Source organism: Mercenaria mercenaria, chromosome 10 (assembly GCF_021730395.1).
Source record: "Mercenaria mercenaria strain notata chromosome 10, MADL_Memer_1, whole genome shotgun sequence".
In the NCBI taxonomy this organism is placed as follows: domain Eukaryota; kingdom Metazoa; phylum Mollusca; class Bivalvia; order Venerida; family Veneridae; genus Mercenaria; species Mercenaria mercenaria.
This window is the reverse complement of record NC_069370.1, coordinates 22,334,886-22,357,990: the sequence shown is the minus strand read 5'-3', so window position 1 is coordinate 22,357,990 and position 23,105 is coordinate 22,334,886. Positions and strand designations below refer to the sequence as shown.

Here is a 23,105-nt window from a genome sequence, read left to right as displayed (position 1 = left end):
TATTAACAACAAATGTTAAACTCACCAAGGCGATGTGCAGAACCCATATTCCAACTGTGCTGGGTCAAGGTCAAGGTCACACTTGGGGATCAAAGGTCATGGGGTGATATTTCGTGTCCGGTCCATATCTTTTGAACCCCTTGACATATTTCCATTATATTATCAACAAATGTTAAACTCACCAATGCGATATGCAGAACCCATGTTCCAACTGCGCTGGGTCAAGGTCAAGGTCACAACTCAAGGTCAAAGGTTTGAGCCTTCCATTTTGTGTACGCTCTATATCTCTTAAACCCCTTGAAGGAATTTTATAAAACTTGGGTCAAATGATCACCTCATCAAGGTAATGTGCAGAACTTATGAGTCAGCCATGTCGGCTCAAGGTCAAGGTCACAACTGAAGGTTAAAGGTTTGAGCCCTCCATTTCGTGTCCGCTCTATACCTCATCAAGACGTTGTGCAGAATTCATGAGTCAGTCATGTCAGTTCAAGGTCAAGGTCACAGCTAAAATCAAAGGTTTACCCTTTCACTATCCATAGCAGTGGCGGGGGATTTAGCTGTCTTTCAGACTGCCTTGTTGCCCAAAGGTGAGAAATAGCGACGCCAGAGTGTGACGTGTAAATATATATACTATACGCTAGTTTATAAGAAACTTTTGAAAATCTTCTCTCGAGTCCAGCGCTTTGATATTTGGCATGTGATATCGGGGTTTAGCTCTCTACTGTAATTGTTTAAATTGTTGTCAAGACTTGAGTCTGTAGTGTAAGAAAACTCCAACTCGTATTCAAAACGGGCCATGTAGATTATATAGGCTAATATAAAAGAAACTTTGAATATAATCGTACCATTACATTATACAAACACACATGAAGCCTTTTACACAGGTAAAGGGTAAATGACCCTCTTGTGTCTTAAACACTTCTCCTGTGAAACTGCTGGTAAGAATTACACCAAACTTGGTCAGTACCATGCTGGTCTGGACATCTATCAAGTTTATACTAATAGTTCACTTTAATGAAACTTGGTCAGAATGTTAATCTTGAAGATCTTCAATCTGGGTCAGGTTGGGTAAAAAAATAGGTCACCAGGTCAAATCAAAGGTAAAGCTTGTTAACACTCTAGAGACCTAATTTTGTATAGGAAAAAAAATTAAGATCTTCTTGTCTTAAACCACAAGACATAGGCCTTTGATATTTGGTACGTAGCATTGCCTGGTGGACATCTACCAAGGTTGTCCAAATTATTACCCTGGGGTGAAAAGAGGCCCAGCCCCGGGAGTCCCAATTTTATATAGACTTGTACAGAAAAAAAACTTCAAAAATCTTCTTGTCTGAAACCACACGACCTCGGCCTTTGATATTTGGTATGTAGCATTGCTTTATGGTCCTCTACCAAATTTATTCAAATTATAACACTGGGGTGAAAAGAGGTCCCACCCCAGGTGTCCCAAGATTTACATAGACTTATATAGGAAAAAAACTTTAAAAAAATCTTCTGTTCTGATACTCCAAAGCCTTAGGCTTTTGATATTTGGTATGCTGCATTGCCTAGTAGTCCTTTACCAAGATTATTCAAATTATGCCCCTGAGGTGAAAAGAGGCCCCAACCAGGGGGTCCCAAGTTTTACATAGACTTATATAGGAAAAAACTTTAAAAAACTTCGTGCCTGAAACTGCAAGGCCAAGGCTTTTGATATTTGGTGTGATATAATGCCTAATGGTCCTCTACCATAATGGTTCAAATTATGCACCTGGGGTGAAAAGAGCCCCTTCCCCGGGGATCCCACGTTTTATATAGACTTATATAGGGGAAAAAATCTTGTCTGAAAGTTCAAGGCTAAAGCCTTTGATATTTGGTTTGTAGCATTGCCTAGTGGTTCTCTAACAAGATTGTTCAAATCATGCTCCTGGGGTGAAAAGAGGCCCCGCCCCGGGGGTCACTTGTATATGAGTTATATAGGAAAGAATACTTTAAAAAATATCTGATCATATTTCCTAGATTGTTTAATTATAATTACCTGATGACTCCAAGTAATTAGGAGTCACTTGACTGTGACCTTGACCTACTGACCTACTTTCTTGTGTTTTAAGATACAGCCTTGAAATTTGGATGACTTGTACAGTTTTGCACACCGATCATAACAGCGTAGAAATTTGAACCACGTCAGTAACTTTCGTTAAAGATTTCAATACTCATCTTTAATGTTCTTAGCCCTGACCTACTTTCTTGTTTTTGAAGCTACAGCAAAGAGATCTGTATATTTTTTTAACAGATTTCAGTACTTATCTTGAAGAATCTTTACCATGACCTTCTCACCTATTTTTGTTTTTGTTTTTGAAGCTTTAGCAAAGAAATTTGTTCAAACAAGCAATTAAACTCATGTGAGCGATATCGGGCCATCATGTCTATTTTTAGCTCTGACTGCTTCTATTGTCAGTCAACTGGAACTATTTGAACAAACTTAAGATAGAACCTTACAAGTATGCTCCAGACCAGACCAGGTTTGGTGATGATCATTCATGCTATTTATAAGAAATGAATGTTTTTATTTTTAGCTCTAGCGGCCTCTGGAATCACTCAAGTGAAACCGTTTTCAAGAATAAATTTGAGAAAGGACCTTACAAGGGTGATACATACCAGGTTTAGTCATAATCAATCAAGTTGTTCATCAGAAAACGAAATCGAAAGTTTTTTTTTCATAGTTTTTAGCACTGGTGGCCCCTAAAATCAGTCAAACGGAACCATTAGAGGTGTGAGCTAAAATTTTCAGATGAGGAGACAGTGTGCGGGTTTTGCCTAGGGATAGGTCTATAATAAGCTGGGATTGACCAGTTGCCCTTTTTGTATGTCGACCTCACATCTGCAGTCTTCCATATTAGCTATAACCCACTCACTAATGGCCATGAGGAGATTTGTAGATCTAACACAGGCAAAATGTTTTGTGTGCAAAATTTTTTAGCTCAGCTGAGCACAAAGTACTCATGGTGAGCAATTGTGATCACGATGTGTCCGTCGTGCGTGCATGCGTGCGTCCGTCCGTTAAGTCGTCCGTCCGTCGTCAACATTTCTGTTTAAACGACATCTCCTCCATAACCACTGAATGGATTATGATGAAACTTGGCATGGATGTTCCTTGTATGGTCCTCTACCAAAGTTGTTCAAACGGTTTCGCTTGGTTGCACATAGGGGCTGCCAGAGCTAAAAATAGAAAAAAATCTTCAAACAACATCTTCTCCTAAACCGATGGTCTGATTTTGAAATAATTTCACACAAATGGTCCTTATGTCACCCTCTACCAAGATTGTTCAAATTATACCGATTCGTAAAAATACATGGCCGCCAGAGGGCGTGGTCACTTTTCCCTATATGTATATAGTGGAAACTTTAAAAATCTTCTTGTGTGAAACTGCTGGCCCGATTTTAGAATAATTTTACACAAATGGTCCTTGCGTGACCCTCTACCAAGATTGTTCAAATTATTTTGATTCATCAAAAATATGGCCGCCAAAGGGCGTGGTCACTTTTCTTTATATGTATATAGTGGAAACTTAAAACTCTTCTTGTGTGAAACTGCTAGCCCGATTTTAAAATAATTTTACAAAAATGATCCTTATGTGACCCTCTATCAAGACTGTTCAAATTATTTTGATTCGTCAAAAAACATGGCCGCTAGAGGGCATGGCCATTTTTCCCTATATGTATATAGTGGAAAATCTAAAAATCTTCTTGTGTGAAACTGCCAGCCTGATTTTAGAATAATTTTACACAAATGGTCCTTGTGTGACCCTCTACCAGGATTGTTCAAATTATTTTGATTCGTCGAAAAACATGGTCGCCAGAGGGCATGGTCACTTATCCCTATATGTATATAGTGGAAACTTTAAAAATCTTCTTGTTTGAAACTGCAAGCCAGATGTATATAGTGGAAACTTTAAAAATCTTCTTGTTTGAAACTGCAAGCCAGATTTTAAAATAATTTTACACAAATGGTTCTTGTGTGACCCTCTACCAAGATTGTTCAAATTATTCCGATTCATCAAAAAACATGGCTGCCAGGGGGCGTGGACACTTTTCTTCTCTGAATCAATAATAACTAGAGCCTTGATATCAGATTTGTAATGTCTACCATAATTGTTCAAATTATTGCCCTAGGTTCAAAAGTGTGTGTGACATTTATATAATATAGGCTAACATAGAAGAAACCTAACTCTGTATTTATACAAACACACTTGAAGCCTTGTACACAGGTGAACGCTTTAGGGTCAATGACCCTCTTGTTAATATTATTTATTTATTATATTAACCCTGTTTCGACCAAATTAAATGACGATAATTATAGCTTTAATAATCAATTCGCGCTTTCGAACACAACAACCTATTTTGACGTAACACCGGGAATGAATTTTTCCATTAATCACTTCATCAAATGTTTGGATTTGACTTCTCTGGGAACATCTCTTGAAGACTACGTCATAAAGGAAAATCCTACAATAAAGCCTGTATTAAGCATTCAACCAAGGAAGTGACACAACTAAGCTTCCTTAGACATTTGGGGAGCTAATTGACTAGCTGCTTTATGCAAGATGCTGTTTAAAGTGACCTCTAAGACAGGTTTGACTGTATGTTCAGTCCCGTGTGAACGATGATGTAGACACTTGGTCGCAAAAGTGTCAGAAAAATAACGACATTGATCGGTTCATATCTATAGATAAAGCTGCAAATGATCTGATTTAACAAATGTATACCCTGCTGCTCGAAGTACTGGATGGATATCTAACGCCACATTTTTATTACCCGTTTTCGTTCTCTGCGTGACGTACTTAAAATAGAAAATTAAAACTCTCAGATAGCGCATACATTTATCTCATACCTGAAGTTGAATTAATTAGTGTGTAAATTGCAGATCCATACCTTTAAAAACATGTTCGATAATTTTTAACAATTTTTTTGAAAGTTTTGATTGCTCAATGACAACAAGTCTGAGAATTTTTGTTTCTGTGGAGTGTTATTACATATATAGAATAGCAAAAATCCTTATATTGGCAAGAGCTGAAATACCACCCATTATTTTCTGTCGCTTTCCATTTTCTTGTCACTGTCATTTGAGACAATTTTTAAAAGCCAGTTTCAAGTTACGGAGGGCGTTCAATATGTAGGTCTTATTCTGTATGTAGTTCCGTAACCATTGGTTATGTTTAGATGCGAGTTTCGGCACATTATAGAGCAATTTATTGGAAAAACAATGCTATATAAATTATAAAAATCGACAGGTTCAAAGTAAAAATATAATCATTTGAATGAGGTGTACTCAGGTATACTGGACCATAATTATAATTTAGGTTTGTCCTGGGCATCCAGAGTCTCAGAAAAATAGAATAACATGTAAAATCACAAATTTTAATTCTATTATTTTTCTTCGAGGTACAGCAATTTGTCATGAGTTTGCCTTTGTTTTAAACTATTAATTGCATTTTTAATTTTACAACACAACTAAAAAATCTAAACTCGAGGTTGATTCCATCTGGAATGGATGTTGAGAGCGATTAATCAAAGTTGTAAGAACTAGTTTCGCAATCGAGAATTAAGGTACTAGTATCAACTTAAGATACAAGAATTTTTTTAATGATGATTATCGCGCCTGACAAAATTGCAGAGGCTTATTGGACTCAACTTATCATTTTTCGAGTAAAATATACAGTCAATTTAATACTGTTATAAACATTTTTTTTTAATTTTAGTTTTCAATTGTTTGTGTGAAGTTCATGATTTGTTTTATCTGTTTAAACTGAAAATTGAACTATAGTTCTAGTTGTTAAATAGCAGAATCAAGGAATTGCTTATTACAATCTCAATATTGTGGACAAAAAATTGTCCAGTATACCCGAGTACACCTCATTCAAATGGTTATATTTTTACTTTGAATCTACCGATTTTTATCATTTATCTAGTATTGTGTTCCCAGTCAATTAGTTTTTTTTTCATCTACATGTATATGAATAGATTAAAATTAAAATTAATATAAAATGACTAATTTTAACTGGAAAATAATTCCTCTCAGTAATAAATAAAAAGTGAGTACTTTGAAACTGGCAAGTGGTGCAAACTTGTTGACATCAGACTTTTGCAAGATATTTTTATAAATAATCGAAGCTATTGTGCAGACGGTAGTAAACCGTTGCAACGCTTTAAAATTTGAAAAAAAATGCAGAAAATTTACATTCTTTTGCATTTTTACCAATATCTAACGTTTACTTTCAGACACTATATCGTTTTTAGTGGCATATATACATTCTATGCAGACTTGTTGAAAATGCACATGTTGAAAAATTTCACCCAAATTGTGAGCGGGTAGCTTTAAGCCTATCAACCTGTCTTACCTACGGAATCCTGTTAGTGCCATGTGAAATGTCGTCCGTCGCCCCTCAAAGGTAACGCCTCGATAGCCTAGTGGTAGAGCGTCCGCTTTGAGTGTGGGAGGTCGCGGGTTCGGTCCCCGGCCGCGTCATACCAAAGACGTAAAAAATGGCACCAGTAGCTCCCTTGCCTGGCGCTCAGCATTAAAAGGGAAACTGGCCTCTTCTCTCATACCCTCGTGGTGATGGATTCCACCAGGAATGAGGTGTCGAGAGAAATTAATATAAGTTGTAGAACTTCCTTCACAATCGACCTAAACATTATGTATAAACTAAAGGTGACGCACGACATTGTGATACGACATCGCGACAATACGATACGACGCGCGACAATGCGATACGACATACGAAAATGCGACGCGACATCTCGACATTTCGTGCCAAAATTGCCAAACCGACGCACGACATTGCGACATTTTGACGAATGTCATATTGCATTGTCGCGCGTCGTATCGCATTGTCGTGTGTCGTATCGCATTGTCGTGATGTCGTATCGCAATGTCGTACGTCGCCTTTGAGGGGCGACGGACGACTTTTCACATGGCACTAACCGGATTCCGTACTTACCCAAAAAGTGATATAGTATCTGATTTCAGATAACCGAATCCGTTGTACAAGATGTGTTAGATTCAAGTCAGTGAAGAAGTTCATTGCAAATACAACTAGTTACATATGATATCATTTTGAACTAACAAGTGTTGAAAAATTTGAAGACTTGCATGATAACAAGGTATCTTATCTAAAGTAGTCAGTAATTAAACATGTATAAGTTGAATGATAATGTAACTGAGTTAGATGTTGGTTACAAATATTAAAATGTTTTGGTCAGGCAAACTGACGTTTTGTAAAATAGCTTTTCTAATTCTACATGTGGCTTTAGTAACCTGTATAGGTAAGCAATTGTGTAGCTTACAATTTTGTTCTATGTGATAACAACTGCATTATTTTGAGATGCAGTTGAGGTCAAACTGTCGTGAAAGTGTAAAATTTAAGTTCAAAAATCCAAAATTTGCATATCAGAAAACACGCATATAAGTACTTTATGAAGATAATGCTTTACATTCTTCCGCTTATCTCTGACAAAATGTTTTTTATACTTTATTTTACAGAGTCCAAATTGGTACGCCAAGACATACTAGTAACGGAAGATACGATTGCATGCTCGCTCAATTGTGAACGGAACGGTTCTGACACAGACGTATGTAACCATGCAACTGGTGAATGTATGCTAGGCTGCAAGGCAGGATTTGCAGGGCCTAACTGTACACTTCAGTGTTCAGATAAAGACAAATACTGCACGCTGTGTTCTATTGGTCCTAACAGCAGGTAAGTACATGTATCAATTCAATTAAAACTTCTTACTCACTTATTCGAAGTCAATGGCGGGTCTAAAGAGATTATTAGCACGAGACGTAGGTATAAGAATATACATCGGATGTAGATCATTTATTGAAGTTTTGCAGTAACGGAAAAGCGTAACGTAAAAATACTTGATTAATTTGAAGGTCAATAAGTGATTTATAACCTATCTATAGTTTAATATGTGAACTGTATGTAATCCTTTGCAGCCCTCATATTTGCACAGAAATAATCTACTCAATGGATACTGCGAAAACTGGTCTAATAAACCAGTAAGCGAGACAAACTTGTAAAATCTGTGGTTAGAACATTACAGATATTTGTTTCTTGATGAGACGTTAACATCAAGATGCATTTATTTTCAATTTAACGAAATTTACGCTGTTTTCATTCTGCCGAAACATCATACAAATGTATATATCCCTCAACAATTCTAACCAGATTTTTGGTCTTCTTAGACACAGGTGGCAGTAGCGTACCTAGGATTCAGTAATGGTCCATGAGCCATATATACTTAAGTATATTACAATTATTATGTTTTCTAAGGAAAAAATGCCAAAAAGTCATTTTGAATTTTTTTTGACCCTGTGACAATGAGCCATGAGAAAGGTAGATATAAGCTACTGCCACCTGTGATCTGAGATAATATTGCGAATGTAATTTTTCAAGTTCAGAAGTTACGTTGGGATTGATCGTAAGATTATGCACATAAAGTGCATGGTATGCATCTGATAGGTATGCAAATCGTTGATGTTGCTTTGAATAAAAAATGACTACCTATACTGTATATGAAACATAACGGCGAAGAAAATAAAACGTTTCTATACAAAATATTTTTAGTGGATTTGTTTGCACCCAATGCAACAGAAACTTTTACCGCGACAATGGGAAATGCCTCCAGTGCAACTATTACTGTACAATAAACGTTTCAAGTCCGTTGGCAATTTGTCGTGAGAGTGACGGATACTGTCAACATGGCTGTCGGTCTAATCGCTTTGGTTTCAAGTGCGGAATCAGGTGTAGCTCAACTTGCAAAGATATCTGTCATAGGGATACAGGTAAGTAGTTAAAAACAAATTAAATGTAATCTAAAATCGATTTGGTTAGTTTTGTTCACATGGGACCAAATGTTTTTCTTCTTAAATCTTATTCAATGAAATGTAAGTGAATATGAATTAACATTTATATCATATATGGAGAATCAACCGTGAAAACAATTATGGACATTGTAAATGCCGTAATCATTTATGTGATAATTCAAATCCGTGATCGTGTATTTATTCTACCGACACGAGTAAGACGACTGTAAATTCCTTGACAGAAACTTTTTTAGCTACTTGATCCACCCAGTTCGTGACAGGTTTTCTTTTTGTTTATTGCGTTTTTATTCGGAATCTAGATCAAAACGTCTTCGACGGATGGTTGTACATCTTTTTTTATTTTTTAAATACATTCACTGTTAATTTTATGACCAAGAAAGTATATTTCCCATTGTAAAATTAGTGCAAAGTGACACATTTTAGAAAGTTTACACAGTTTGCATGAAACTGTTGCTTTTATGCTAACTATGATACCATGAAAATAAGAATCCATTTTCAAATATTGTCAAAACTAAAAATAAAAGGATTTTTTTTATAGAAATGGTGCATTAAATGACTGAAAGTTTACAATTGTAAAAATACCACATAATGTTTTTACGATAAATTCAAAACTTAACAAGATCATTATTTTGAAAACTGAGTTTCTGTTACCATCATCGGAGGTCTTTGAAAACCATGTATGATATCAATGGTATTGCCCAGTATTAAATCAAATTAAAAGAGAAATCAACAAAAACCTTGTTTTGAAAGAGATAGATCAAATAATTTTTGAATATACAATGAAAAAAAAAGAATCTTATTGCACGTGCCTCGTATAACTTACCTGCATGTTTTTATTTCCATACCAGGAAAGTGTCTAAACGGATGTAAGTATCCAAGTTACTGTGGTTCAACTTGTACTTTACCATGTCAAGATGGTTGTGCATATCAGCACTGTAATCAGTCTTGTAGTTGCGCGAATGGCTGTAATACCAACTACTGGGGAGAGAAATGCCAGAACCTTTGCAATTCCAACTGCAATATTCCAACGCTCAACAGTAATACATGCGATACTGCGAATGGTTCTTGTATATACGGGTGTCAAAACACATTTTGGGGATTCCAGTGTACAAACAGCTGCTCGCCATATTGTTTAAATGGCACATGTCACCAAATGTCTGGTAACTGCTCAGTCGGATGTTTGAGTAACCAGACGTACGGTGGAAATTGTTCGATTCCTTGCAATCAGAACTGTAAAAATTGCATTTGCGACAGAAATAACGGTCATTGCCAACTGGGATGTAGTACTGGATGGTACGGAGAAATGTGTGATAAACAATGCAATGGCAATTGTTTCACAAGCAGCTGCAATCAAAGCGATGGAACCTGTGTCTATGGCTGTAAGATTGGGTGGTACGGGGAACAGTGCACGCAACAATGTAGTGATGGATGTTTAGATAAAATTTGTCTAGTCGATACCGGAAACTGCAGTCGTGGGTGCGCTCCTGGCTATAAAGGTCCTCAGTGTGATAAAGGTAATACTGTCTTTAAATAGTTTAAGCTGTGTCTATCATTTTGTAACCATGTATGATTTTTAGCCCATCTGATTTTCTGGAAAAAAAATGATGAGTTATTGTCATCACTTGATCGGCGTCGGCGTCTGCGTCGGCGTTGCCTGGTTAAGTTTTATGTTTAGGTCAGTTTTTCTCCTAAACTATCAAAGCTATTGCTTTAAAACTTGCAACATTTGTTCACCATCATTAGTTGACTCTGTACAGCAAGAAAAATAACTCCATCCCGCTTTTTGCAAGAATTATGGCCCTTTTTGGACTTTTTTGGGTAGGACAATTTTTCTATTATATATAAAAAAAAAAACAATAAATAAAAAAAAAACAATAAAACCAGATGAGCGTCAGCACCCGCAAGGCGGTGCTCTTGTTATATGTATTATTGTATTTTGAAGTTTGCTTGTTATTCATTTACCAAAGTTACAAAGGTTTCTCTTATGAATAACAAGTTCTCAGAAAATATTGCTTTTGATATTGAATTTATTTTGCCACCAGATTTCTTCTGAACTGGCTCTTGTTAACTGGTATATATTCTAGCATAAAACGGGCCCATGTAACTACACACCCTTCGGAATTTATTGGATAACACACAAAAAAAACCAAAAAAAAACAAAAAAACAACGTGTTATCCCTATAAAATACTTTTCCATAGTTGTATTACAACCATTGAAGTGCTCGAGTTTGGCTGATATACATCTTTATTATATACCTATATAAATTCTGTAAAAAATCGGCTTGTATTTCACAATTAAATATGAACAGACAGACAAAAATTCCGTATTGTACCTTTTAAATTCCGTATTGTATGCTGGCGGACTGTTTTCATTAATATGCATGATCCGACACATTTCTATAAATAGCGCACATAAAAACTTCACTAAGTTCCATTTAATATCGATAAACATTGAAGATTTCTTTCAAGAACAAAACAAGAATCAAAATGGTAAAGGTATATAATAAAGGGTCATTATAACAGTAGCTAGATCTGGGACTTTGTATTCGGCTCTCGTGGATTTTGCAAGGTCGGATCACACTCGGCCTTTGCGCGCCTCGTGAGATCCGATCTGGCAAAATCCACTCGAGCCGAATACTGCATCCCAGATCGAGCTACTGTTATAATAACCCTATTGCATTTCAGCCATGGAAATGGGTTAGTTTCGGCTAATATACATTTGCATTACAGCCAGGAAAGTTGGACGATTGTGGCTGATACACATTTGCATTACAGCCATGGAAGTGGCTCGAATGTTGCTGATATTCATTTGCATTACATTCATGGAAGTGGCTCGATTTTTACTGATATACATTTGCATTACAGCCATGGAAGTGGCTCAGTTTTGGCTGATATATATTTGCATTAGGCCTAAATTAAAATTAAGTTTGTTTGACCTTTACCGACCCAGTATTTTTACAGTGGGTAGGTAGGTAGGTAAATAATTTTATTATATTTTAGTTTTTTAAATGTTTGTTGTCTCAGTAATAAAGTCTATTTATTAATACCTATTGCTTGTAGATAATCTCTGAAAATGCTCTATTAAATGTATGCTTGCAATATATAAACCCCTAGCCCTATTCATGCACACACAATATGGGACTTAATTTGCACATAAGGCAAAGTTCACCAAGTCTTTGAGTATCTTTCATGTCTACACTTTTTCTTTATATATATATCGAGTGTTTTCATGATTGTTTTCACTACATCTGCGCTTAAATGTACAAGCCCCATGTGGTTCTGGGACGATCTGTGTATGAAAAGAATTGGAACCACTGCCTTACCCTTGCATGATCTAATAGGGTCTTAACACTTGGTTTTGCAGTAACTCTGTGATTCCAGCAGGTATGCAAATTTTGATTCCATACCTCATGTTTTTATTTCCATGTAAATGAGATGTGGAACCAAAATTTGTAGTTCTGTTTGGCGCCATATAACCTATACTGTGTTGGTGCGCCGTAAAACCCAAATAAATAAATTAATTAAAAGTACAAAACAATATAGTCCTGAAAATACGCGATATTTGTCATCTAATCACACTATTGAATTACAGCTTATTTTCAACAAGTGTTTGATGCTTAATTCAATAGATAATAGCTTTTTATGAGTTTTAGAAGGTTTTTACAATGGTTATGGCAGTATGCAAGCAAAAGTGATGATTTTTTAGCTTCAATCTACTTGCACGTATTGGTCATGTTACTAAGAACAGAAACAACTTTGGGTTTTCCGACATCAGACATTTATTATGCCATTGTCCTGGCAAAAGATTTTTATAGCTCTTTGTTCTGGCATAACAAAATTAAAATATTTAAACTATCTTGCCTGTAATATTTCAACACATTTACGCTCTTGTCAATTTCTTGAAATTCGAAAACTGAGATTTTCTCACTTCGAACAAATGCATTTCGAAACGATATCTGATTAAAGACATTTTGAAATTAACAATTAAGTCAGTTTATAATATATTTTCACAGATAATTAAATTTCCCACCACTCACCTGTCAATTGCAGCAATACTGTCACTGTTATGAAAGCAGTTTTATGTACAAGCAAATTTCAAATATAATTTAACACATAGTAGACAAAATAATATTCTCATGTACACTATGTTTCCTTTGTTATCAATAATATTTGTTCTTCTTAAATTTCCTTTTCACAGCAGACATTTTTTTTTCACTGTATTTTTGTAATCTCCACCATCTAGTTGCTCTCCATAATGACTGCATCGATAGTATTAATAAACAAAGTCTAGCCCCTACCGTATTTTCCAAAAGTGTTAGGACTAGTTATTTTCACTTTCTCAAGACTTATTTCCCGGAAAATGATTATTTTGTAAAGTGTCCCAAAAATATGGACACAATAATGATAATCCACCCAATGTTGAAAGCGAAATAAAAAGCGTAAACGATTATTGGTAATTATTCTGTTGATAAACTTAGTCATTGTCCTTGTTTTCATCATCAATTAATATCCCCTTCGAAGAGCTAAAAGAAGTATGTCGGTATCATCTGAAGTGGAGATCAAAGCGGTATATAGTTGCCCGAGATTGTCATGGAATTACGTCATGTTTTCGCGCCATATGACACATCACTGTTTGATCGTACCGCTTCGGTTCTTTAAATTAATCAATAAAAAAGTTTCTTCTTTAATTTGTTAAAGCGAATTCAACATCCTGTATAAATTGACAGGTAAATGTGTCAAACGATAATTGTGGATATCCTACTTCCGTGAGCTATTTTGCCGCACTAACATAAATCTGTTTGCCAAAAATCGTTTTACGCCATGTTTTTAAATTGCTGACGCTTTTTCATTATTTAAGATATTTTTATTCTGTTATTTGTACTTTCTGGTCAAAAGTCTGAACTTTATGCCCATAGAATTTATCATTTATTTACCCTTAGAAAGAAATAAATAATTAAGATCGCACTGTTTGAAATTTTACAAAGAACTAAATTTAAAATTAACCGTTTTTATAGAATTTTGCCTACCTTCCTGTCGATATCTTATTAAAATCGTTATAGAATTCAAACTATATTACTTCTTAAGCGGTGCTAAAAATATTGATGCAATAATAACAAAAAAATGAATGCACTACGCGCATTTTTTGTGTATGTGTAAACAAAAGTAACGTCGACCGATGGAAATTAGATATTACGATAGGTCGCACGTGCTCGTGGAATGGAAAATTACCGGCATGACGTTTTGGTATACTTTACGTTTCGCGGGTAAATTAGATACTAGATTTGTAAAATTATGTCCTTTTGTCAGATTGACTTCCGGTTATAAGCGGTTTGATGTCGTCTGCATCCTATGGCTTTAGGCAACGTTATCGGCAAAGTTGACACGTTTTCGGAATACACGAGATAATAAACAGTCCGCTTTATCGATTTTCTACTAGCTGACCGCGGGTTACTTTCTCACTTGCCATAATTATCTTTGCATTTGTTAAATAAAATAATTGCCAGTTTCAAGCACCAAAATCAGTTTTTCCCTCTCAGTGAAAAGAAAATAAAAATATTTTTTCCTCTGGAATGCAATAAAATTATTTGAGTCGGGGCCATTTTATCGGGTCGGTAGGTAAAGGTCAAACAAACTTAATTTTATTTTAAGCCTTACAGCCGTGGAAGCGGCTCGATATGTTCTGATATACATTTGCATTACAGCCATGTTAAAGTAGCTCAAGTTTGGCTGCTATACATTTGCATTACAGTCATGGAAGTGGCCTGATTTAGCTGATATACCATAGAAGTTATTCACTTTTGGCTGATATACATTTGAATTACAGCCATGAAAGTGGGTCGAGTTTGACTGCTTTTGATGTGCTCTTTGCATTCTTACCTTGTAACTATTACATCAGGTGTTGAGAAAACTCAGTGGAATATATTACTAGTATCTAACCTCTAAAATGATCATATTTTTCAGATTTAGAGAGTCAGAAAATGTGTTATGAGTGTGACAACATGTCCAGTCCACAATATTGTGATTCAGTTGCCAACTGCCAGGCCAGTGAGGTAACAAAATGTTATACAATAAAATGATGGTTAAAATAATTTAAAGATCGTATTTTTAACATATATTTTTAAATCTATAAACATACATTTTTGCAATTTGATTAAGGATATACAGAAAAAATGTATTTGCGAGACTGCATAAAACCAGTGGAAATTGTAATTTATTTTGGGCATGGTAAATGTTTTATTTTCAGACATGCTTCATTGAGTCCCACAAGGCGGCACATGGAAAGAAATTTCGTTCAGGTTGCATGGATGAAAAGGTAAAACAGGATATTGTTCTATGTGTGTAATAATGGTATATGCAACCGAAGAATGAAGATAGCACCATGTGTCTACTTTTTAAATCTAAATGGTAGCAAAACAATAGGTGTACATCTTTAACACCATACTATCAACATGAGTGTTAACTCGATTCTTTTTACGTACGAACTTAGTGACAAATTGTAATCTGCCGAGGTTTAAATATGAAGGTCAGACTTGTTCCAGTAGTCTCATGATATATACTTTTTTCAAATTTCTGTAATATAAGTTATATTTACTAACCATTTTTGTACCCCCTGCACAACGAATTTGTAAGGGGTATATGGTTTCAGGTTGTCTGTCTGTCCGTCTCTGTGTAGACACAATCTTGTGCGCACCAACACTCCTTATCCCCTTGACACAATTTAATGAAACTTTACACAAGTACCAACCCCAGCTATGCATGGGGCATGTTAGGTTCTTTCAGAAAAAAAAAGTGTAGTGTTATGGGACTTTGTTTTTTTTGTTGCTATACTATATACATAGAGTCTGTATATGCAATCTTGTGCGCACCTAATCTCCTGAACCCATGCACACAATTGAATAAAACTTCACACAAGTGATCATTAGTAAACCTAGTTGTGCATGATGCATGTTAGGATTCTTTCAGAAAAATATTTTGCAGAGTTATCGGACTTTGTTCTTTTTTTTTTTGTTCATGTACTATAATACATACAGTCTGCATATGCAATCTTGTGTGCGCCTAATCTCCTGACACATGCACACAAATGAATGAAACTTTACACAAATGATCACTAGTAACCTTGGTTGTGCGTGGTGCATGTTAGGTTCTAAAAAAATAATTCTGCACAGTTATGCGACTTTGTTTTTTACCAAATACTATATACATAGAGTCTGCATATGTTTTAGACAAATATTCTGCAGAGTTATGGGACTTTATGTTTTGCTAATATGCTATATACATAGTCTTCATATGCAATCTTGGGCGCGCCTAATCTACAGAACCATTGCACACAATTTAATGAAACTTTACACAAGTGATCAGTAGCAACCTTACTTGTGCATGATGCATGTTAGATTCTTTCAGAAAAATATTCTATGAGACTTTGTTTTTGTTATTATACTATATATATATATATATATATATATATAAAAGAAAAACATCCAATGGGTTTCCTCTATCTGTATTTCTGTCCACCAGAGAGGTGGACAGAAATACAGATAGAGGAAACCCATTGGATGTTTTTCTTTTTTATTTATTATATACTTGTCCAGGAGTAACTTTTAATATTTTCTATTATATATATATATATATATATATATATATATATATATATATATATATATAAAGTTTGTATATCTGCATAAAGTCTATATACACACAGTCCACATAATTATGCAATCTTGCGTGCGTCAAATTGCTATGTACTGTGTCAGTGCATGCGGGAGGTGGTCGTTGGGGGGTGGTGGGGGTGTAACTTAATCACCTTCAGTGATAGCTCTAGTTGCATATGTCGTTTACCACTTTCTGAGATATGTTAGTTTCCATTTCAGAAATGTCGTATGCTAGAGAGCGCCAATACCACCTCAGTATGTGTTGAGTGCTGCTACAATAGCATGTGTAACAACAGAGGATGCGGAAATTCTGGTAGTATTTGTTACCGTCGCTTACGCATTGCCTGCACGGTTAAAGTTAATCTCTGACAACTGCGCCAGGGAGTCGACTCTTTGGCTTAGTGGACTTGCACCCGAGCGACCCATGTTCAAATTTCGCCACAGTTGGGCTTTTCTGTCTTAATATGCTATGCTCTTTGATTTGTTACGGTTAAAACGTCGTAAGATGGACTCGTCCGGTATACGGACTTTATCTCTCGCGGAAGATGGCACTGTCCATGCCAAAACGGCTTACTCGTCATCATAAATATGATTCTTTCAAGAGGGGAAGTATTACGGTCGCATTCGCATAGCTTGCACGTTTAAAGCCAATTTCTGACAACTTTGTACGGGAGTTGACTGTTGACAAGTCAAAAAAGGGGATAATTTTGTAAAAATTCCAAGTAGAGTTATTGAACATATGCACTGCATATCAAATCATGACAGTGAACAAGTGTGTGACGTTTCAATCGATTCCCATTAGTGGATATTGAAATAGTAGCTTAGCTTTCATACAAAACTTTAATTAAAAACTGCTAAGTTGAAAAAAGGCATAATTTTGAAAAAAGCAAAGTAGAGTTATGAGACATGCACAGTGCATGTCAAATTATGAACAAGTGTGTGAAGATTAGATCCATTCCCATTAGTGGGTACAGAGATACCAGCTTACATACAAAACCTTAACTAAAAATTTCTAAGTCGAAAAAGGGGCATAATATTTTTAAAAAGCAAAATAGAGCTATGGAAGCTATGCATTGTAAGTTAGGTTATCACAGTTAATAAGAGTGTGAATTTCAATCCATTCCCAAAAGTGGTAACTGAGACCACAGCTTACATACAAAAACGTAACCAAATCGGGACGCGAATGCCGACACACGGGTGAGTCCAATAGCTCTACGTATTCTTTGAATAGTCGGGCAAAAATGCTATGTTCTTTGATTTGTAGCACAACTGAAAGTCGTAAGATGTTATTCAAGTAGAAAATGATTGGCGAACCCGAGGGACGGGCGATCTTTAGCTGTAGCCAATAGCCGTAATGACTGATAAGTAATGACTCCAGTACATCGCAGAAATGACTAAGACCGAAACAAGTCCGGCTTTGTCACAATAACAACTTCTCTAGTACTGGCTATATGTATAGAGTATAATTATATAGAATAGTTAAGATGGAAAACCAGAAAGGTTTGTGGACGTATTGAACAGGAAATTTCTTTTAATGAAAGAAAAAATAAGAAACAAAACGAAAAATGTATTTGTACCTGGAAATAATCCAACATAACATTACTCATGGAAATATAAAAGCAATTGTTTCCTTTTTAAATTGTGTTATGTATATTCTTATATGCAAAATGGTTTATTTTACCTCTATTTACAAAAGCTTTCCTCATCTTTATTTCAAGATTTTCCTTCACGTGAACATCGTGGACCCATGTGTTTTGGCTGTCTTCATACCGGAGATCCGAAAACCTGTGACACTGTCAGCATGTGTACCCCTAACCAGGTAAATTGATCGGTTCACTGAATTCTACTTTCATATAAATCAGTAAGAACTATATACTCAGAAATATGCGAAGTGTAAACAAAACATGATATATTTTACCTGAATAACCAAAAGAATCAAGAGACAACACTATACCCGTTTTTGATATACTTGAGATAGAGCACAACAATTATACCCGGTTTTGATATACTTGATATAGAGCACAAAGATAACCAACCATCACATTTATACATTCTAGAAATATCTGAGACAAGACACCAAGATAAAACGATTAAACAAAACAAACGTTCTTGATATAACTGAGAAAGAACAACAAGATAAAAACAAAACATCACGTTTAAACGTTCTTGATATATATGAGATAGGACATTAAGACAGAACGAATCATGTTGTTTTAAAATTGTTTGATATAAATGAGAAAGGACAACAAGACGGAAGAAAACATCATGCTTAAACTTATATATATTCTTGATATATCTGAGAAAAATAAAAAAAAAACAAACAAAAAACAAACATAAAAAGCAACAAGGCAAAAATAAACCTCACGTTCTAAATGATCTTGATATAGCTGAGAAAGAACAACAAGACAAAATAAAACCTCACGTTTAAACGTTCTTAATACATCTGAGAAAGGATAACAAGACAAAAACATACACCATGTTTTAAACGTTCTTGATATAAATTAGACAGGACATATAATACAAAACGAATCATCATGTTTTAAACGTTCTTGATATAAATCAGAAAGGACAACAAAATAATAATAATAATCATCATCATCATAATAATAATAATAATGATAATTTCTTTATTTTACGAAGTTAAACTCATTCCGATGACATAAGCAGATACAAATGAAATCACATATTTACAATGAGGCCTTCAACAAGGTACAAATCAATAAAATACGTATTTGACCAGAGAATCTGTAGCATTATGATTATGCAGTGAAGACTTCATCAAATGGAAGTTGTTTTTTTTTGTACTCTATTTAAAGGAGTTCAAATTCGCTGCCTTTCTGAGCCTTTCTGATAATAATTGGCATAGAATTCCTAACTTTCATTGATAATAAGTTGAATTTTGTTTCATATAATCTGAATTGAGTCGGGGCATGTTAAGGTAAATCGAAGCATCAGATTTTAAACGTTCTATATAAAAATGAGAAAGGACAGCAAAAGATACCACGTTTCAAACATTCTTGGTATACTAGTAGCTGAGAAAGATAAACGTGTCAAAACAAACCTTACGTTTTAAACGTTCTTTATAATGATTAGTGAGAAAGAACATTACGTTTTTTAAGGTAGTTCTGCACGTTTGAAAAACCGGAAGTGATGGCGTAACGCCATTTTCCCGGAAAACGTAGAATAAAGCCTGAATTCGGCGTACGGAAATGAAAATCAGTTTATGAATTAATCGAAACCTGTGAGTAAATTTGTTACAATGGCACTGTTGCTATATTTCTAAAGTCAAAATATGATATTAAAACATGTGGCACGTTAAAAAATTCAAAATAATGTCTTAAAATTAACGTAAAATGCCCGGTTCCCTTTAATCATGGTCAAATATCTCAAAAATAAGCACACGGACCTATACATTTTATTTCACCAAATTATAGGCCATGTGTTTATTTACAACTGTGAGAAGTTTCATCAAAATCTACATTGTAGAAAAAATTCTATCCGCGAAAAGTTATGAAAGTTATGATTTTCCCATAGACTCCCATTATGAAATATTGCGTGAGGTCCAAATTTTTCAAATCAGCCTAGCAAAAAATCAAGCACACGACCCTATCTTTTTTATTTGCTGAATTTTCTAGGTATATTCTGAAGTTTTGAAAAATTGGAGTTTAATCAAATTCTACATTGTAGAAAAAGTTTCGATCCAAACGTGCAGAACTACCTTAACGTTTTAAACGTTCTTGATATAGATAAGAAAGGACAACAAGATAAAACAAAACATCACGTTTTAATCGTTCTTGATATAAATGAGAAAGAACAACAAGACGAAATAAAACATCACGATTTAAACGCATTTTCGATGTAGCTGAGACAAAACAAAATATCTCGGTTTAAACGGTCTTGATATATATTAGAAAGTACAAGACGAAATAAAACATCACGCTTTAAACGTCATCAATACAGCTGAGGATGAAAACCAAAACAAAACAAAACATGACGTTTTAAACGTTTTTGATAATATTGAGAAATGACAACAAGACAACAAGACAAAAAGACAAAAAAAAAAAAGAACAATCACGCTTTAAACGCTCTTGATATAGCTGAGACAGACATCACAACATGACACAACACATGTTTTAACGCTCTTGATATAAGAGACAGGACAAGTAAAAAAAAACAACACACACACACACACACACACACACACACACACACACGCTTTAAACATTTCTGATATAACAGAAATAGGAAATTTTATAATGTCAACAGATTCTATCCTATCCAAACATAAGAAAACATTCCTCCAGTAAGAAATAAAGTTAAGATTTATATACCCTATGAAAAAATCGAGTCTTTTCGTACTTAGAACTCACAATATTTCAGGTTTGTTCAATAGAAAAGTTCCAGTGGGGAGAAGGTTTTCATTACAAACAAGGCTGTGCTAATAAAGTGGTAATGTACCTCTTTTTGACTTTCTTGTTTTTCATATTTCTATAACATGAAATGATATATTTTAGGTAATATTTAAATATTTGCCCGATCAAAACTTGAATATAACAATCGTTGCGTCTTTATTTTTTGTAACTGATTTACTTAAAGTTATCAACGATTACAAAGCGCACTCTTTGAATGTTAGTTTCTTAAGACTTACATTGTAATTTAAATTTTCATGCTAAGATCACCCATGTAGCCATTTAAATTTTCTTTTTTGTTCAAAGAATTATATTCTGTTACATTTCATGACAATTATTTCGTGCTGGCATTTTTATTATTAATTGACAGAACTTAGCAGCAAATATTTGAATATACCCAAATATTAAGATTTAGATGGTCGTATTATTTACTCACATATTATCATACTGTAGATAATTTTAACTATTAAATACTTTTTTTAATTCAATCGTCTTTTTACAGTTTTAGTAAGATTTATTTATTTTAAAATTAGTAAGATACACATAAGTTACACCTCCTCAGAACTGCTTAAGATCAGCTCAAGAAACCCGTACTAAATTCAACTCCTGCTGTGGATTAGACCAGTCGGTTCTTTGTTTCAGTGCAATTCCTTATCTTACCACAAACGATCGATTCCACTCTGTCATTCTTGTTGTGAAGATGACTATTGCAATCGTAACTGCACATCTAATACTTCAAATAATGGAGAGATATTTGTTGGTAAGAACTACGTTATCAGTATTAGCATATAACTCATATTTATTTTACATCATCACTTTAAGCATACAACTATTTGGAAACTCATTAATATTGTGTTCAAAGTCATGCCGTTATAGTTTTGGTCATGTGTTCATATCGCAGCTTTTTGACAAGAGGAAGACCCCTCCAGGCAACTGGGAACGAGCAATAGGGTCAACAGCCTCCGATCTTCCGTTAGTCATCTGGATGACTTTCACGCATGAACAATTTAACATTTCAAACGAGGTTCGAACCCACAGCTGTAATGGTCAAACATGATGCAAAGTCAGTGACTTTAACTAATCGGTCATATAGACCTCCAACACGATCATTTATAGCATTTTAAAGCTTCATACTGATAACATGTACATGTTAAACCTAAAGAAAAATGTCATACTGTTAAGCAATTTCAAAATAGGCAAAGAGTATTGATGGATCACCATATTGTGTCTGAACAAAATCATTTTGCAATTTTCAGGTTGAAAGAATGAAAAGTCTAAAGAAACTGCTGAGTTGATCGGACACACATGATGTACACCTTTTGTTGGATTATATAAATTACATTATATTTTGAACTTCTTTCTGTATGCAAAGATACACCTTTGACATTACATAGGATTAAACCAAAGAGCTTGGCACCTCAAGTATAACAAAATTTCATGGACAGAAGCTATGACATTAGGGTATAACTGTATAATGTTACATACAATGTTAGTGAAACAGCTATCGTAACAAATGAGGGAAGATGAAAAACTTGAGAAGAAGAGCATAAACTATGCATGTAAATTGAAATACATGTATTGTGTCAAAAATTTGATTGTAATGATTATGTTTTAAAGGACTCGAACTTTTCTATATAGTTTATGACGCGTTTGCTGATCTTGAAAAGGCTATCAATGAAGTATTGAACATTACACATCTCCCGTAGCAAGAAAGGATTGTAAAAATGTTCAGCCTTTCGTTTTACTAATTTGTGCGGAAATTTAAATTTTATATAAAGCATGAATCTTTTTTTTTCTGAAATGGCAAAATAGTAATTTATAAATGCCCATAGATGTTTTGGAAAAATGTTGCCGTTCAGCTTCTTGCTATTCCCAAGTAGCAGGACACATTAAATGTTTGTTAATTAATCCTGAAGCTTTCCTTCTTGCCAAACAAAGTGTTGTGATATATCTGTCTCTTTGAAATTCATATGTTTAAGCAAAAACACTTTTCAAACGTTTCGTCATTACTTTTTAAAGAAATATGTAATAAAGTTTTATTACTGTAAAAGCAACATCTTTGTATTTCGATATCAAGTTAAGTCATTTCAAGTCAAATACTTTGTTTTATCACATAAATAACATATTAAGAATCTTCTTAAAATGTTTTGTTGTCAAGAAATAAGTAATATATTT

General features: G+C 34.6%; 2 protein-coding genes across 2 annotated transcripts; both read left to right on the top strand.

Moving 5' to 3' along the window:
• The first annotated feature begins 7,176 nt into the window (after window positions 1-7,176).
• LOC128546366 (protein draper-like) lies at window positions 7,177-9,424 on the top strand. The gene is made up of 4 exons (XM_053516812.1): window positions 7,177-7,305; window positions 7,523-7,739; window positions 8,613-8,830; window positions 9,411-9,424. The coding sequence occupies exons 1-4, from the start codon at window positions 7,209-7,211 to the stop codon at window positions 9,422-9,424; spliced, it is 546 nt and encodes a 181-aa protein (XP_053372787.1). The 5' UTR covers window positions 7,177-7,208.
• Window positions 9,425-9,793: 369 nt separating this feature from the next.
• On the top strand, window positions 9,794-23,105 carry LOC123560464 (protein draper-like). The gene is made up of 8 exons (XM_053552502.1): window positions 9,794-10,386; window positions 14,834-14,922; window positions 15,117-15,185; window positions 16,741-16,834; window positions 18,240-18,340; window positions 20,902-20,970; window positions 21,573-21,690; window positions 22,187-23,105. Exons 1-8 carry the CDS (start codon window positions 10,026-10,028, stop codon window positions 22,189-22,191), a joined length of 906 nt encoding a protein of 301 aa, XP_053408477.1. The 5' UTR covers window positions 9,794-10,025; the 3' UTR covers window positions 22,192-23,105.